Source organism: Leucoraja erinacea, chromosome 22 (assembly GCF_028641065.1).
Source record: "Leucoraja erinacea ecotype New England chromosome 22, Leri_hhj_1, whole genome shotgun sequence".
In the NCBI taxonomy this organism is placed as follows: domain Eukaryota; kingdom Metazoa; phylum Chordata; class Chondrichthyes; order Rajiformes; family Rajidae; genus Leucoraja; species Leucoraja erinaceus.
This window is the reverse complement of record NC_073398.1, coordinates 9596681-9614935: the sequence shown is the minus strand read 5'-3', so window position 1 is coordinate 9614935 and position 18255 is coordinate 9596681. Positions and strand designations below refer to the sequence as shown.

The following is an 18255-nucleotide window of genomic DNA, read 5'->3' as shown; positions in this document are numbered from 1 at the left end:
GTTGTGCGTAGATTTTACCAAATAGTCTAACAGCATGGAAAAAGACCCTTCAGTCCAACTCGCCCATGCCCACCAAGATGCCCCATCTACGCTAGTCCCATTTCACGTTATAGTAGAATTAGGCCAATCGGCCCATCGAGTCTACTCTGCCAATCAGGGCTGATCTCTGCCTCCAAATCTCATTTTCCTTCTTTCTCCCCATAACCCTTGACACTTGTTCTAATCAAGAATTTGTCTATCTCTGCCTTAAAAATATCCACTGACTTGACCTCCACAGCCCTCTGTGACAATGAGTTGCACAGATTAACTACCCCGACTAAAGACGGCAGTTGGCCCAAATCATTAAACCTTTCCTGTCCATGTACCTGTCCAAGTGTTATTATACCTGCCTCAACTACCTCCCTTGGCAGGCTATTCCACATACCCACCACCCTCTGTGTGATAAAGTTGCCCCTCAAGTCACTATTAAATCTTTCCCCTCTCACCTTAAACCTGGGACCTCTGGTTCTTGGTTCCAACTACACTGCCATCAACCAGAAACCACCCAACCACATTAATGAGTGGAAAGCACTATAGTTAACTGCAATACAACAACAAAACAAATTTATGTTGCACCGAGTGTCTCACAAAAGCTTTACCAAACCCAGTCTGAGGCAATACAAATAAAACCTTAAGTCGGATGACCAAAGCTTGGTAAAAGAAGGTAGGTTTTAAGGAACATCTCAAAAGAACAGGTGAAAAGGTTTATGAAAAGCAATCCAGACCTTTTGAAAATGAGAATGGGAATGTTAACAGTGCAGGAAGGAACTGCAGATGCAGGTTTACACCGAAGATAAGAGACAAAATACTGGAGCAACTCAGCGGGACAGGCGTCATCTCCGGAGAAACGGAATGACTGACGAAGGGTCTCGACCTGAAACGTCACCTATTCCTTTTCTCCAGAGATGCTACCTGACCCGCTGAGTTACTCCAGCACTTTGAGTCTATCTATGGGAATGTTAACATTAGTTTCATCACCTCAAGTGTGATGGGGCGAGTGACAAGAGGAAGGTGTTTGGACTGACTTCTTGACAGAGGGCAGATATGAGTTGCAGTATTGTGTGCTGACAAATTGTGGTTGACGGTTTCTGCAGCAGCTGTGTGAAGCAACAGCAGAATATGCTGATGTTTCAGAGCCAGATAACCAGGTGCCCAGAAAATGGCTTATTTTTATATCAATAGGAGTGTAAAGTATTAGGGTTGTATTGGAGTTAACTGGTGATTAATGGTCGTGGTGGGCCGAGGGTCCTGTTTCCATGCTGTTGTCTTTCAACCACAAAGTACCTCACCTGCTGAGTTACTCCCACACCTTGTGTCTTTTTTGTTTGCAAACCAGCATCTGCAGTTTCTAATGCATGTCAGATGCGGAGACATGGATGTCAGAAAGGAGTAAAAAAAACCTCCTTTTTGCATTTCGTTGTCTCTGTACTGTACACTGACAATGACAATTAAAATTGAATCTGAATCTGAAAAACAAGGAATAGAAGAAGTAAGGTTCACAGAATTGCAGGGTTTGGACAAAGGCTGATTAGTGTTGCGAGTACGGGAATGAGGGACAAGCTCGGGAACAACATCTTTCATGAATCTGCAGCACATGTCACTTTCTTTTCCTCAGGGGTTTAACTGTGCCCAGGAGTACATTGCGACACAAGGGCCGTTGGCAGAAACAAGAAGTGACTTCTGGAAGATGATAATTCAGCAGAAATCGGGCATCGTTGTCATGCTCACACAATGCAATGAGAGGAGACGGGTAAGTTTGGTATTGAGCAGCTAACCAAATATTTTCACCCTGTCAGGGTGTCATGGTGCACCTTTATTGGACTTTGGGTAAGCCGCATATGGAGTATTGCGTGCAGTTCTGGTCACCCCATTACAGGAACGATGTGGAGGCTTTGGAGAGGGCGCAGAGGAGGTTTACCAGAATGATGCCTGGATTAAAGGGTCTTAGCTACAGGGTGATGTTAGAAAGACTTGAATTGTTTTCCTGTAACGTCGGTGATTGTGGGGAGACCTGAGTATTTAAAATTGAGAGGTAGATAGGGTAGAGGGTCAGAACCTTTTTCCCATAGGATGGAAAAATCAAATACTAGAGCATAGCTTTAAGGAGAGATGGGCAAAGTTTAAATGAGATGTGCAGGGCAATTTTTTTTTAATTTTTTGCACAGAGGGTGGTGAGTGCCTGGACCATGCTGCCGTTGAGGCATTTAAGAGACATTTGTATAGGCACATCGATATGTATTATCTGCAGGCAGATAAGAGTGGTCTTGGCATCATGGACATTATGGTTCAAAGAACCTGTTCCTGTAATATTCGATGTGCAACCTGTGCAATGTATTTCTGATCTCATGCACCCGGGCCATAGAAATTATTGTAGTAACATTGTTAATAATTAATATGTAGTTTAAAAATGTCACCATCAACTCGGTGAAAGACACTCTTTGTTCTGCCTGAAACGTGTTGGTCTCCCTGCTCAGTGAGATGTCCCGTCAAGGAATGTTGCCGACAGGCCTGCTCCAGACTGCAGGAGTATGTACTGAGGGACACACTGAAGCTCGGTGCAGTCAACGCCAAGCCTCTGTGGGCGGGTGGGGTACTACAGTGTACGGTCCTTGCACTATTTGCATTGAGGGGCAGAGTTGTGAGGACCCCTCACACAAGGGAAGGGATATCACCCCAGCGAGCGACAAGGGTGCTTTGTCCAAGGATAGTTTGTGAACACTATCGAATATAACGCTAATTAATGTATAGACACTGAGAATGGCTGAAGTGTTTGCCTTTTTTAATTCAAATATAGTTTCATTTTGAAACAAAGAATACCTTGTGCTGTGCAGAAAATGCGTTTTCCTAAGGATCTATCGCAATGAATTATGTAGAGGTTCCAGTGTCTGCATCGCATCCCATTGCTAACCTGGCACACATCTGTCTAGCACACAACTTATCTTGTTACATCTATCCAGTAGTAAATTCTCTTGGATTGAGTGCATATATGGCCACATGCTATATATCAGCACAGTGGTGCTGCTGCTGGAGCGCAGCGTTAGAGACCACAGTTTGAACCTGATCTCTGGTGCTGTCTGTAGAGTTTGTACGTTCTCCTCGTGCATTTTATTCCGCGATCTTCAGCTTCCTCCCGCACTCCAAAGACACACAGGTATGTGGGTTAATTGGCTTGATATAAATGTAAAATTGTCCCTAGTGTGTGTTGGATAGTGTTAATGAGCGGGGATCACTGGTCGGTGTGTGCTTGATGGCCCTGTTACTACACTGTATCTCTAAACTAAAATTAAACTAAACCACTTGGGTTTCATCCACCTGCTCTGTTTTCCTCCCTCATCCTAAAGATGAAGGTTTGTAGGTAAATTTCCCTAAGTGTGCAGAGTGGAATAACATTAAACTGATGGGCCGAGAGACCCGTTTCCATGCTGTATCAATCAATCAATACACGTGAACTGCATTGCAGTCTATAAATTGTGTAGAATATAAAATAAATACATTTAATTTACATGGAACAAATTCAGAAATCAACAATTAGTCAATTTTGTTTCAGGAAATGTGACCAATAATGAATGTTTTACAGGTAAAATGCGACCATTATTGGCCATTTAACGATCAGCCGGTCAGCTATGGAGATGTCACCGTAGAAATGGTCTATGAATCGGAGCCGTTTGACCAGTCTGAGGAGAACCTTCAGTCGGAGTGGATCGTACGAGAATTCAACGTCAGCTATGTAAGATATCCAGCATTAGTTTTCCTGTACATCCTTTCATCTGAGAATGGGAGGGAAATTGTGAGATGTCACTTAATGGTTACTGTACCCGCAACTGGAAGATTGTTCGTAATTAAACTCTTTACCTTTTGAAACTAATTAGCATGCTGCAGATTAGATAATTGGATTACAACTATTTGCATCACACCAGTACCTGACAACTCTTCCATTAAAACAGTAAAAAGGTGCTGGAGTAACTCAGAGGACACGGATAGGCGACATTTTGGATTAGGTTGCCCTCCAGAGACGGTGCCTGACCAGCATTGTTTTTATTTTTGTAAACTAGCACATGCATTTACTTGTGCCTCCCATTAATTCTAGATTACTCTAGTGTAGGAAGTAACTGCAGATGATGGTTTATACTGAAGATAGACACAAAGCGCTGGGGTAACTCAGCGGGTCAGGCAGCATCTCCGGAGAAAAAGGATAGCTGACATTTCGGGTCGGGATCCTCTTGAGACTTCAGACTGGAGTCTCAAGAAGGGTCCTGACCCAAAACGTCACCTCTCCTGTTACTCCGATGCTGCCTGACCTGCTCAGTTACTCCAGCACTTTGGTTCTATCTTAGATTATTCTAGTTTTGGGTGCAGCTGTAAAACAGTCAGAAATATTCTCAAGGAAAGTACTCTTTATTGTCTTCTTTTCCTTAGCCGTTGAACTCCAATAATCCAACACCCCCGGGATGTTGTTGATGCTGGATTGGCAGATTTTTTCAAACTATTGGGTATTATTTCCATTGCTGATTGATTTTGTTTATTAGATGTTACACAGTCAAGTAATATTTCCCAGTATAGCACTGAAACAGCACCTGGTAAGCTAGGTCCACAAACATGCAGATGGCAGATTATTGTAATTTTGCTGGGCAGCTGGACTATTGAATGTTATTGTATGGATTCTGTGCAGGCAGGTAAGAGTTGATCTTGGCATTCATGTTCAACACAGACATTGACTGCAGAAGGGCTTGTTTCTAAGCTGTACAACGTTCTATTTCTATTAATACCTCAACACACTTTTCATAGACTTTTTAAAAAATCCTCAGCAGTAAGACAATGTTGTCAGGTGAATCAGGTCAATTGAAGTGTCCCGACCCAAAACGCCACTCATTCCTTTTCTCCAGAGATGCTGCCTGATCCACTGAGATACCCCAGCATTTTGTTTCTATCTTAAATTGAAGGCAAGTGTTACCCGATGTGCCACATGCCCAACTAGTGGTATTCCTGAATAACCAGCTAACAGATTACTAGCCCACGGCATGGATCTGCACGAGTTTTCGTTCCCCGTCTGCATTGTGCTTACATTTTGCCTTGAGTATCTAGAAAAGCGCTATATAAATCCCATCCATTATTATTATTATTATTACATTGGGATTCCGCAACTTGTTCTCAGTTAAATTGCATGGATACTCACTCACCCTTTGAAGCCCCTCGTTGACACAGACTCTGATAGCTAGGATGTAGGATCTTGTACCTGCATGGGGGAAAGCTTGTATCTAAATACGACTTACTCTGCACTTTGCCTTCAGTTTAAATTAAAGTCCGATTGTTTTCTTTGGATGTGGAGAGCATCAGGACTCATCCATTCTGCCAGTGGGTGGCAGTGTTCCCCCATTCCACACCATCATCACCACATCCTAGCCCTGACTCTCCACTCCCTCCATCTACACCTCACAATGCCAAATCATAATCAAGGATTTTTCCCACCCCAGTCATTCATCCTCCTTCCTGCTTCCATCCGGCAAAAGGTACAGAAACTTGTAACCGCACACAACAAGACAGGAACAGTTTCTTCTCCTCTTATCAGGCTTCTGAATGGTCCTTCCATCAGCTAGGGCACTGTCCCAACCTTAAAACTATCTTATTACAGCCATTCAACTTGTCCCTCTGGAACTGTAATGCCACAATGCTGAGGAACCATATTATGCACTCTGGTATTTATCTCTTTGCACTATCTGTTGTACTTGTGTATGATCTGATCTGAGCACGCAATCAAATTCTTTTCACTGTACCTCTGAAAGGTTTAGGTTTATTATTGCCACGTGTGCTGAGGGCAATCCTTTCCGGAGGAGGAAGGTTATTCCAAGTGCAAATCAATCTGCATAAGTAGATTTAATGGAGAAGTTGTTTAATACTGAACTCCACAGTGCCTTTTGTTCAGGTGGATGATGTTCGGAGAGTGATCCACTATAACTACATGGCGTGGCCCGATCACGGTGTACCCACAGCAGACACGACCGACACCATCTTACAATTCGTCCAGTTGGTCAGGCAACAAACGGCAGAAAGACCTGGTCCTATAGTTGTCCACTGCAGGTACGTACCTCTTTTAGACTGATAGTAAATGACTTTGTGTTCTTTTAGACTGACAATCATTGCAATGGTCATTTGCCTCTAGTAAAGAAATACATTTGAAGTGCTTTGCTTCCAGTACCAACAGATTGCCAAGATGATCTGGTTGTTCGAGAGGAAAAACAAAATTCATGTTTAACTTGTACTTTGATGAGCTACAAAAATCAGAGTGTTTGTAGGCAGCAAGTCCTGTACTCATTCAGGAATAGAGGTTAGCAAACAAGGAACAGATTCAGGCACATGGAATACTTGCCTTCATCAGATGGGGCATTGAGTGTAAGAGTCAAAAAGTGATGATGCAGCTTTACAGGGCTTTGGTTCGGCTACTTTGGGAGTATTGCGTGAATTCAGGTTTCTCCCTTACAGGAACGATGTGGAGGCTTTGGGAAGGGTGCAGAGGTGGTTTACCAGAATTATGTCTGGGTTAGGGGGTGTTAGCTACAGGGAGTGGTTGGAAAGACTTGGACTGTTTTATTTGGAATGCCAGGAGGCTGCAGGGAGACCTGATTGAAGTACTTAAAATTGAGAGGCATAGAGAGGGTAGACAGTCAGACTAGAGGGCTTAGCTATAAGGTGAGGGGGGCACAATTCAAAGGAGATGTGTGGTGTAGACACGATAGTGGCATTTAGATGGGTACATGGATATGCAAGGAAATGAATCACATGCAGGCAGATAAAAGTTGGTCTTGGCATCATGTCCAGCACAGACATTGGGGGTGGAAGGGCCTGTTCTATGACTCTGCTCAATCTCTGCAGTAATCCCACTAACACCTGGGAACATCAGTGCCAGCATTATATCCACCAACAGGAATGTTAAATGAAATTCAAAATCAACTAGTTGGTTGTGATGTCACTTGGGATGTCTAAAGCAACTAGCGCCAATCAATAATGCAGCTTAATTATATTCACGGTGATAGTTCAGCCCCATTAGAATGCCACCTATCTGAACCAATAATTCACCTCATCATAATTACCCTGTTTACTCACACCATCCTCTCGTAACATAAAGACAATAACCTTTATTTTAGATTATTCCCATAACTGAAAGCTACTACTTTAGGATTTGTTTTCTCCCTTGTCTATGCCCCTAGCCAAATTCAAGATGCACAATGAATTTGTGCATACCTGTTGTACTGAGAACATTTTTTTTAATATGGGGCCAGAGTTTTAATCAATAAATGTTTAAAAAAGACAAAGCGCTGGTGTAATTCACCAGGTGAGGCAGCATCCCTGGAAAACATGTCAGCAACATTTCTGGTTGGGACCCTTCTTCAGACTAAAGAAGTATCCCGACCCAAAACAGCACTCCTCCAGGGATGCTGCCTGACCCATTGAGTTACTTCAGCACTTTTTTTTTAGTTGTAAACTAGCATTTGCGGTCCCTTGCTTCTACTTAATGAATGTCTAGTTTAGTTGAATGAAACATTTCTGGACCAAGAGCTTTGATGTGCTTTTGCTGTGTTTAGTGCTGGAGTGGGAAGAACAGGAACCTTCATAGCTCTCGATCGTCTAATGCAGCACATTCAAGAACACGAGTATGTGGATATTCTGGGCCTGGTGGCAGAAATGCGAACTTACAGAACATCAATGGTACAGACAGAGGTAGGGTTCAGCTGTGCGCGGACCCAGTTCAACAAGGGATGGCAGACTGCACCAATCACACAAGCCGCCAAACATAGAAAGCAGGTGCAGGAGTAGGCCCTTCGAGCCAGCACCACCATTCAATATGATCATGGCTGATCATCTAAAATCAGTACCCCGTTCCTGCTTTCTCCTCATATCCCTTGATTCCGTTAGCCCTAAGAGCCAAGTCTAACTCTCTCTTGAAAACATCCAGTGAATTGGCCTCCACTGCCTTCCGGCAGAGAATTCCGCAGATTCACGACTCTCTGGGTGAAAACAAAGAGCACAACACAAAGTGCTGGAGGAATACAGCAGGTCGGGCAGCATCTGTGGAGGGAAAGGGACAGACGACATTACGTGTCCTGTGTTTCTCTCCTTCCTTCCTGCAGTCCCCTTCCACCCCAACAATCACTTTACATCTTTACATTTCCCTCCTTTTCTTCTCTGGCCTTTGTCCACCCATCTACCAGTCAACACCCTCCTCCCACCCCTTAATCCACCTATCACTTTGCATATTTTGTCCTGCCTCCACCTCTCTTTTCCAGCTTTCTACCCCCCAACTACATTGTCTGAGGAAGGGTTCCCACCCAAAATGTCTTCTGTCCATTCCCTCTACAGATGCTGCCCGACCCGCTGAGTTGCTTCAGGACTTTCGAGTCATACAAAAAGCACAATTTGATGGTCTAAAATGCAATTACAAAATTTAAGAATTGTATCCTATCTGACCACCAATCCCTATAAAAAGAGCAGAACATGGACTTTACCAATTGGTTTCCTTTTACAAAATTACTTGAGAATTGTCATCTTGTACGATGCATTATTAAAGGCATTGTGACTGCTGTTAGGAAACCTCGTTAAACATTCCATGCAGCAGGGACACCACTGTAGAATGATTATAAACTGAAATGTCCAGTTTGGCCAAATATTTGTTTGCCACAGATGCAGAGTAGACAATGGCAGAATAGCAGATGCAACACAAGTGAATGTAATCTAGAAATGTGAAAGAGCTGGTAGAGCCATTGCCTCACAGTGCCAGAGACCCAATTCAGTCGCGAACTTGGGTGGTATCTGTGTGTGGAGTTTGCACACCGCATGGGTTTCCTCCCACATCCAAAAGATATGCAGGTTTGTAGGTTAATTGGATTCTGTAAATTGCCCTTAGTGTGCAGGAAGGGGATGCAAAAGCAGGATAACATCGAACTTGTGATAACGGGTCTGCATAGACTCAGTGGGTTGATGGGCATATTCCCATGCTGTATCTAAACTAACCTAAATAAAAACTGAACTAAATCCTGATATTTACCCTCATTCTCCCAAAATTAAATTGCACTAGTGCATACATTATTTATAAGTTATGGAACTAAGTATGGACTGCATTGCTATACCAACCTGCACTGTGGAGTTGGATAGAATCTCCCATTGAGCACAAAGTGCTGGAGTAACTCAGCAGGTCAGGCAGCATCTCTGGAGGACGTGGATAATTGACGTTTTGGGTCGGGATCCTCCTCCTCCAGTCTGGGGATCTGAAACGTCACCTATCCATGTCCTCCAAGGATGCTGCCTGATCTGCTGAGTTACTCCAGCACTTTGTGCTCTATAGGAGATCCCAGCACCTGCAGTTCCGTGTGTCTGCGTAATCTCACTGTGTTGTCTTTGATCCAGGAGCAGTACATTTTCATTCACCGCTGTGTGCAACTGATGTGGAAACGGAAAAAGAAACAGTATGTCAGCAGTGACGTGATTTATGAGAACTGTAGACCGTCCCATTCATGAGGCTTTCAGGGTGAGAAATGCTTCTTTTGATATTATAAAAGTTGTTGGTGACAGGAGAGGATGATAAATTGTCTTAACTTGAGATTTGTTTCCGCAGTAACTCATTGCCAATAAACCTTTAGGAAAATTCAAAAATAGTGTTTAACCATCTCGTGATTACTTCAGCATTTGCTTGGGATATTAATAGAAAACTATGGAACTTGTTGCGATTGTGCGTTTAATTTGTACGGCACTGCATGCAAAGCTGGGCACACCATCGTCTGTAACAAGAGCAGATTCTTTTCATTGCACTTTAAATTAGACAGTTCACTCTAAATGAAGAGTTTCTAAAGCAATTTTCTTTTGTCATTACAGCAGAAGTCACAGTTTCAAGCTTTTATTCCTTACCGTCTCAACATGCCTCATCAGCAACTTTCATTGTGTTTCAGATTCACAACCTTAAGAGGACTGTTCTTTTCCTGAGCTTCGATCTGACCAGAGGACGCCTGCTGGCAAGGGAAAGATTGAACATGTCAAAGCAAGTTCTCTGGAACAATGCCTTAAAAAGTACCTGTAGTGTCTTTGGACTGATTCCACCAGTGAAAATTCAGTGTGGGACCAAACTCATTTGGAAAGATTTGAAGTAGGTACAAGTGACATCTTGCATGAAGAAGAAAAGGAAGAATGAAGCATATTGCATTTCATTGCTTGTGTTCTGTTAATGCACCAGTTCCTCCCTCAAACTCCATTTCCTGGAATCTTCTAGCCTTTTTTAATGACACAAGCCAAAAAAAGAAAACACTTTAAATGATACAAACTCAACTATGAGGAATTCATGAAGATGACGTAGAAAGAACATTTGCATTACAGGTAGAGATGCGAATAGGAGGGTTTGTCACCCTTGGCAGATCTGATAGATGTTCCTCAATAATGCACAGGCTGTTTAATATTGATGTTGTGTGATGCATTGATGTGTCTGGCAGTTTTTGTTGTGTCGCTGATAAGCAAAATTCACTTTCAAGTGGCAGATTTAATTGCAAAAACGATTAGCTGTAATTTTAGCACGTTGCCAAATGTTCCTGGCAGGAAAAGAGTGAAACAAAGACTTAGTGCACGGAAATATGGGGCTCTGCATTTCTCAGCAGGCAACGAGAAGAAAACCAATTTAAACACGTATAGGTGTAATTCCACCCCTTCTCCCCCTAAAAGGTACAACAATGTAGTTTGGCTAGTAATTGACAGTTCACACACCACCCCAAGAAAAAACAAAATCGGCGCCAGGAGGCCTGAGCAAAAATCTCACTTCAAGCAACAGCTGAATCACAAGAGGAAACTTAGTTTAGTCTATTGTCACGTGTACTTAGGGAAAGTGAAAAGCGTTTGTTGCGTGCTAACTCAAATTACTACCATTAAGATGGAAGTATTGGCCAGGGAGAAGTTGTGGAGCAGTTGCACGTTGCCAGACCTATTTAAAAAGATATCATTAATAGAATCTTTGAAGTAAATACAAATTCATCGAAAAGGGTCAAGAGACTCATTGGTAAAATCCAACCTGTCACATTAGGTTGATTGAACAAGATACACCATGGAAACAGGCCTTTCCACCCACCCTGATCCTCCATCACCCGTTCTAGTTCAATGTTACAGGGAGAACGTGCAAACTCCACTCAGGATCGAACCTAGGTCTCTGGCACTGTGAGACAGCATCTCCACTGTTATTACACCATAAATGGTTATCAAACCCATGAGGGCTAGGGTCCAAGAAGATATACAACATATTTTAGAAATCTGAATTGAAAACAAAAAGCTCAGCAGATCAGACACCTTCTGTGGAATGAGAAATGGATGTAGTGTCTCGTTAACCTTTTAAACTAAAAAAAAAGGAACAACAGGCCCAGAACGAATGGTAAATGTTTAAACTCCAAACTAATTCCCCACAAAGTTTTGTCAAATTATTGCTACATAAAGCCTTGCCCACACAGGCTTTAGTTTTTGAGTTATTTAAGTTCTCAATGAGGTAAAAGGGAATAATTCCTTCACATCTGGTACGTATTGTTGTTGGAGGAGCTGATTATCAAAGTAACAAGTGTCTAAAAATTAGGAAGGCAATCTTACCAGACCAAATGAAACATAATACACTGGGTACAAATGCAGATTCAGGAAAAGGTGCAACACTTGTTCACTCATTCGTCACTTTTGTACTATTGGTAAGAAATCATATTTGTACATGAAATCTCTGTATTATATTGTTTCCCAATTTTTTGGTGGCTTGCTGTAGTGTAGATTTTCCAGCTTTGAATTGTACCTGTACTTGGAATGCACCAATTGATAAGACAACATCTCCGTGATAATAAATCACTAATTTGCACTGTCCTGTGATTTTGTTTTTAAATTTGGGCCACGGCCAATTAAAATATCTTCCTTTGATAGACAAAAAATTCAAGCAGCGCATTGTACTTTGCCTGTGCATTGGTAAAGCAACTTGCATGAAATACAATAGAGTGAAACTCTGATCATCCGCTATTGAACCATTCATAACTACACAGCATCCAGGTATTATATAGAACAGCCCACAATGCCTGTGCCCAATACGATGCCCAGATACGCAGAGGAGATTAGTTTATCTCAAACCCTCTTAAATGCACTATTGTATCTGCCTCCACTCCACCCCTGGCAGCACATTCCGGGCATTCACTAAAAAAAACCCGCTCACACATCACCTTTAAACTTTGATCCTCTCACCTCAAAGCTGTACCTTCTAGTCTTCGATATTTCCACCAGCAGGGGAAAAAAAAGTTCTGACTATGTACTCTATCTATGCCGCTCATAATTTTATATACTTCTATCAGGTCTCTCTTCAACCTCCGGCATGCCAGAGAAAACAATCCAAATCTGTCTGACCTCCTCTGTATATCCTTCCTGTAGTGGGGTGACATGCAATACTCTAAATGCAGACTAACCAATGTCCTACAAAGCTGCAACATGATTTCCCGACTCTTACAACGATCAGTATGAAGATCTTATTTACCACTCCAATATTTGTCTCGGGTTCACTGAAATGGTAGTGCACCATCATTTAAAAATAAAAGTGAATTAAGAGTCTACATATTGACAGTATTTAAGTATTAATAAAAGACCAGACAAAACTGCTAGCCTGTCATGAACGAATTCCGGAGCATGCCAGATTAAAGGAGTTTTACAGTAGCTCATTTTCACAGGTTACAGAATCAGAATTTGAGAGCAGGAGGTTGTTGACAATCAATGGCACTTTATTTCCACTTGTGCACTGCACAGTGAAATTCTTGCACAAGTCGCTATATTTTGGCACCATTTACAAAAGGAAAAAGTCTCCTACCAGCCCACTCTGTGTCATCATCAACGGCTTCCCCTGTAGGCAGCGGCCCGCCATTTTCATGCTCCTCTTGTGAATCACTTGCTTCTCCATGGCTGGTGACAGGAATTTCAGCAGCAGAATCTCTAGCAGGTGTTTCTGCCATTACAGGTTCCACAACTCCGCAACCTTCAGCGACCTGTAATTCCTGAGGCCAGACTTGCTTCTGGGAGCAGTGGATCTGACCAAACTGAAGGCCGTACTGGTGTTGCTGCAGATTACTCCTCAGACAGCAAATTGCAAGTCTGCAACATCAAAACTGCCTTCTGACAGCTCACCTTTAAACGTCTAATGATCAAAAAGATTTAAAAGTTAAAAATAATCTAAATTGGCGACAAATTTAACTTGGTAAACGTGGTAAAACAAGGCTCACCCGTTCTCCGACAGCTAAAAATTAATACATTCTGATCTATTGTTTAGTTGTCCTTTTGTTATTGTCACATGTACCGAGATACAGTGGAAAGCTTTTTTGTTGTGTTCTATTCAGTCAGCGAAAAGACTATACATGATTACAGTCAAGCCATCCAGTGTACAGATACAGGATAAAAGGAATAATGCTTAGTGCAAGGTGAAGTCAGATTAATGATGTCCAGTCCCAAGGATGTCCAATGAGATATGTGGTATGTCAGGATTACTCTATAGTTGGTGATAGGATGGTTCCGTTGCCTGATAACATCTGCAAAGAAACTGCCCCTGAACTGTGCTGCACGCACATTGATAGAACTGTCCAAATTAGAGCCATTTCCCCAACGTGCATGATCACCTGCTTCAACTATTGTCTCCCGCATAGCATAACGGAACGGCATATTGTCTGTCGTTAGTTGCTGCATGTCTATTTTTCAAATATCTTCCTACCAACAATTTCAATGGTGTCTTCATTAATTTACCAACCTGGGAGATAAACTTACAAAAGAAAAACACTGCAGATGCTGAAAAGTAAAAGTAAACGCACATACAAATCATGGAAATACTCAGGAGAGAACAGTAAATGTTTTGGATCAATAACTTATCAGCTGAGGAAATAGGCTTGCCTTATTTCACTGACTAAACTTAATTTTAAAAATCTTTTCTGAATCAATGATACAAAAGTGTAGTGAGGAAGATTTAAGGAAAAACCTTCAAAAATAAATGTTTGAAGTGCTCCTGTGGGAGATCAATGCTAAAAAGTGAACAAAATCTAACAAATATAGCAGTAAATACCATTTATTGCAGAATTATAGCTTAATTGTATGGAAAAGGCACCATGAAACTATACAAATACAATATCAAATCCTTCTAAATGGATTCAAGTTCTCAAATGTACAACATTCTCAGTTCGGCGTGTTTTCATAAAATTACAGCAAGATAACAAAATTTAAAAGTTCAAACTGTGAAACAGACAACTTCCATGTGAAATCTTTTAGTGTCTACGTGTAACATCAAGACATCATTCCATAGATCTGTGGGGTGGTGTTGTTAATTGCATACTTTTGATCTAAGAGGTTTCACACCAAGTACAGTAGCAACGTAGCTCAGTGCTTGTTTATTTAACATACCTTTCCGGACAAACTTTTAGATCACAACTGTGCATTGAATAAGATAAAGAAACAGCTTCATTAAATCAGTGATTTCTTCTACATTGACATTGTGGTATTTCTACATTCAAAGCCAATTATAGAAACCCTATTTTAGTGCTTCATTACCAAAATTAATAATCTTTTGAATTTATATCCTGTAGACAATATCGACTCAAACAATCAAACCTAATCCCTTTTATCATTCTACGACAGAACATTACATACCTCATTCACGGCATTAAATCTTATTTTAATAATCCGAGCAGAATATTAAATTATATTTAAAGAATGCAATCAGCACTAGGATTGCAAAAGATCCACTGAATTTTAAGAGCAACACGTTTTTACATAATTGTGTACACCACTGTAGTAAACGTTTGTCCTCTGGGAGGGGGGTGGTGTGCTTCGCTGTTCCTCCGATTTGTGCTTTCTGTGCATATTTTCCAAAAAGTCAGATGATACCTCAGTGACTTCCTAAAATGGAAAGAGGCGTCATAGTTACGACGTTTCATGAATGGCTGTTGCCTTCATCAAAGGATTCCACTCCCGAGTCACCGCCGGTGACGCTGAGTTTCTCCTGCCTGCGCTTCATGATCTCTTCCAATTCCGATTTCCCGCGTTTGTCCTGAAAACACATCACGCACAAGGTTTTTAGGATTTTGCATGCAGTGGTGAGGGAGGAAGAAAGCAGAATCTCAAAATTTTCAGCCCTCAACTGCACTGAAATCATCAACGTTCACGGAACACAAAGTGCTGGAGTAACTCGGTGGGTCTGGCAGCATCTCTGGAGAGAAGGAATGGGTGACGTTTTGGGTCGAGACCCGACTTCAGACACATTATAGCTGATAATGTTTTGAGTTTCAGAAACGTTTAAAATACCATATAGTGAGTACCCAAAAAACATTTGTCAAATATTTAACTCAAATAGCAATGATTTTAGATTATAGATATCGTCTTCAAAGTTTAATGAAATGCCTCAGAAAAACATTACCTCCAAAGCAGCCTTCTGTACTGTGACCTGACTGTACACTCGAACTCCCTCTTCAGGACAAACGGTCTTTAACTCGTCCTTATTGAGAGAGAAGAGCTGTGCTCCCGAGAGTACGCCCAAACTGTTCACAGTGCTGGAACACAAGAAGTCATGACTATAGCTCAGCAGTAATGCTTTATATATTTACCTCAACTTTCACCTACTTAACGCTGATACCCCAAGTTTAACAAAAAAGGCAGAAGAAATGTTTTGAAATGTCACAGACAAGAGAGTAAATGTGAGAAAACGGTAGAACCGGTGATTTTGTTTGTGGACAAAAAGGTGCCACAGAGTCATGCAGCACGGAAACAAGCCCTTTGGTCCAACATATCCATGCCGACCAAGATGCCCCATCTAAGCCCATTTGCCTGCGTTTGGCCCACCTCCTCTTAAACCTTTCCGATCCATGCATCTATCCGTGTCTTTTTTAAGTGTTGATATGTTGTTATAGTACCGGATCAACCTTCTCCTCTGGCAGCTCACCCCCTCGACCCACCACCATCGACACATAAAGGTTGCCCCTCAGCTGCCTGTGTCTGTTTGTGTCGGTTCTGTTCTATGTTCTAACAATTGAGTTAATGGATTGAGTTACATTACATTGGCGTGGAACTTGAGCCTGTCACCGTGGCAGAATGTGTGGCACTGTATTTTGTAATATCTTGATTAATTTTGCCATGTATTTTGTTGTTTTAAAACTGCTGTGTGGCACTGTTTTGTAATGTCGATGAATTAAATGTTGAATTTTTAGCAGCTTTTGTATCCAAATGTTTACAAATGTCAGTGTTTGCATTGGGTCCCTCCGTCACATTTGACCGCGATGTTGAACACAGAACAGATCAGTGTAGAACAGGCCCTTCGGCCCACAATGTCCGTGCTGAACATGTACTCACACAGCATTAAAGCCCTTGGAGCGTAACCATTCTGCCACCTCGTCTGGGGCCGAATCATAGCAAATGCCTGCCAACGTGCTGTTGCTGCGTACCATCTGGAATTTCTTCTGCGCGGCGCCGCGTCCAATAGTGAGCCGCTGTGCCAGCTCATCCTGCACTTCCTCCATGTGCGACTTCCTGCCTGCAAAGCAGTTGAGAGAAAACACGAGGTGGAAACAAGCGCCTGCAGATGCTGGATTACAAATAGGACTCCGATTTCACTCTGGTCCATGCCGTTCATCAGTGATAGCAGCAGAATTAGGCCATTACTCCCATCAAGTCTACTCCGCCATTCAATCATGGCTGATCTATCTCTCCCTCTTAACCCCATTCTCCTGCCTTCTCCCCATAATCCCCAACACCTGTACTAATCAAGAATCTATCTACCTCTGCCTTAAAAATAACCATTGACAGCCTCCAGTCTTCTGTGCCAATGAATTCCACAAATTCACTACCCTTTGACTAAAGAATTTCCTCCTCATCTCCTTCCCAAAGGAACATCCTTTTACTCTGAAGCTATGACTGTTCCATGGCTCTCCCACTAATGGAAACATCCTCTCCACGCTCCTCTAACCAAGCCTTTCACTATTCAGTAAGTTTCAATCAGGTCTCCCCTCATTCTTCTAAACTCCAGCAAGTCGAGGACCAGCACCGTCAAATGCTGTGGTCAAATCCTGTTGCAATCACCAGGTAGAATAAATGCTGGAGATACAAGGAACTACAGGTGTGGGTTTACAAAATAAAAGCCACAGAGTGCTGGAGAAACTCAGCTGGTCAGGCAGCGTCTCTGGAGAACATGGAGAGGTGATGTTTTGTATCTTCTATCTGGTGGGAGAGTGAAGAGGGAATGGTTGGGGTAGGAACGTTTCATGACATGGTTGTTGCTTTTGCCAGGCAGCGTGAAGTGTAGATGGAGTCAATGGTGGGGAGTCTGGTTTGTATGATGGACTGGGCTACATTGACAACTCTTTGCAATTTCTTACGGCTTTGGACAAAGCTGTTGCCAAACCAAGCTGTGATGCTTTCTATAGTGCATCATCCAACCTACAACAACTGTTCAGGAATATTTGGAAGAGGATAACATAGAGACATTAAAAAAAATAGATGCAGGTGTAGGCCATTCAGCCCTTCAAGCCAGCAATGCAATTCAATATGATCATCCAAAATCAGTACCATGTTCCCACTTTCTCCCCATATCCCTTGATTCCATTAGCCCCAAGAGCTATATCTAACTCTCTCTTGAATACATAACCATAACCATTTCACCATAGTCATCTCCTATAGTCTTCCAGAGGTGCCATGGCCACACTCCCAACCCAGAGGACCTGAATGCTCGGAGGCCGGCAGGAACCCACCCAAAGGCTCGTCGGACTGCAAGGCTCATCGGTCGGCTGGGCCTGTCCGAAGGCTCAGCGGGCAGTGGAACCAGGAGAGAGCTGGAGACATTGGACACGAGGAGTAAGGGCTGGTAGTAGGGTGAATTGGGGTCATGCCTCCAGTGCCTTCAAGGTCGGCCAGGAGGCACCCAAGGATACAAAAATGGCTGGACAGCAAGAGGGACATTGGTCCGTGGGAACTGCTCCAGTTCATCGAGTGCACGAGCCGATCGGAATTTGGACACCGCACCAAAACATGGCAGCGCCTGCATGTGTAATACATACAAAAAGAATGTCATTGTACAGTTGCACATATGACTAATAAAGCACCAGTGAACCAGTCAGCCAGCCCCTACAAGATCCAAGAGGACAGGTCCTGAGTGTTTATCACCTTTCCAACAGTTAAGTTCTCCAATATTAATTCTTTGAACTTCTTCTTCTCTATAGA

At 42.5% G+C, this 18255-nt stretch overlaps 2 protein-coding genes across 12 annotated transcripts in view; one reads left to right on the top strand and one right to left on the bottom strand.

Moving 5' to 3' along the window:
* ptpro (protein tyrosine phosphatase receptor type O) overlaps window positions 1–11898 on the top strand; it is a 103639-nt gene extending 91741 nt beyond the window's left edge. For all 4 annotated transcript variants that reach the window (XM_055652911.1, XM_055652910.1, XM_055652913.1 and 1 more), the window contains 6 exons: window positions 1655–1789; window positions 3617–3766; window positions 5960–6114; window positions 7617–7752; window positions 9436–9556; window positions 9975–11898. In XM_055652911.1, coding sequence (XP_055508886.1) covers window positions 1655–1789; window positions 3617–3766; window positions 5960–6114; window positions 7617–7752; window positions 9436–9546 — 687 coding nt within the window. In that variant the 3' untranslated portion in view covers window positions 9547–9556; window positions 9975–11898. The remainder of the gene's footprint in view (window positions 1–1654; window positions 1790–3616; window positions 3767–5959; window positions 6115–7616; window positions 7753–9435; window positions 9557–9974) is intronic.
* Window positions 11899–14103: 2205 nt separating this feature from the next.
* eps8a (epidermal growth factor receptor pathway substrate 8a) overlaps window positions 14104–18255 on the bottom strand; it is a 145968-nt gene continuing 141816 nt past the window's right edge. For all 8 annotated transcript variants that reach the window (XM_055652914.1, XM_055652918.1, XM_055652920.1 and 5 more), the window contains 3 exons: window positions 16393–16573; window positions 15464–15596; window positions 14104–15097 (listed from right to left, as the gene is read on the bottom strand). In XM_055652914.1, the coding sequence (XP_055508889.1) occupies window positions 14981–15097; window positions 15464–15596; window positions 16393–16573 (431 nt within the window). In that variant the 3' untranslated portion in view covers window positions 14104–14980. The remainder of the gene's footprint in view (window positions 15098–15463; window positions 15597–16392; window positions 16574–18255) is intronic.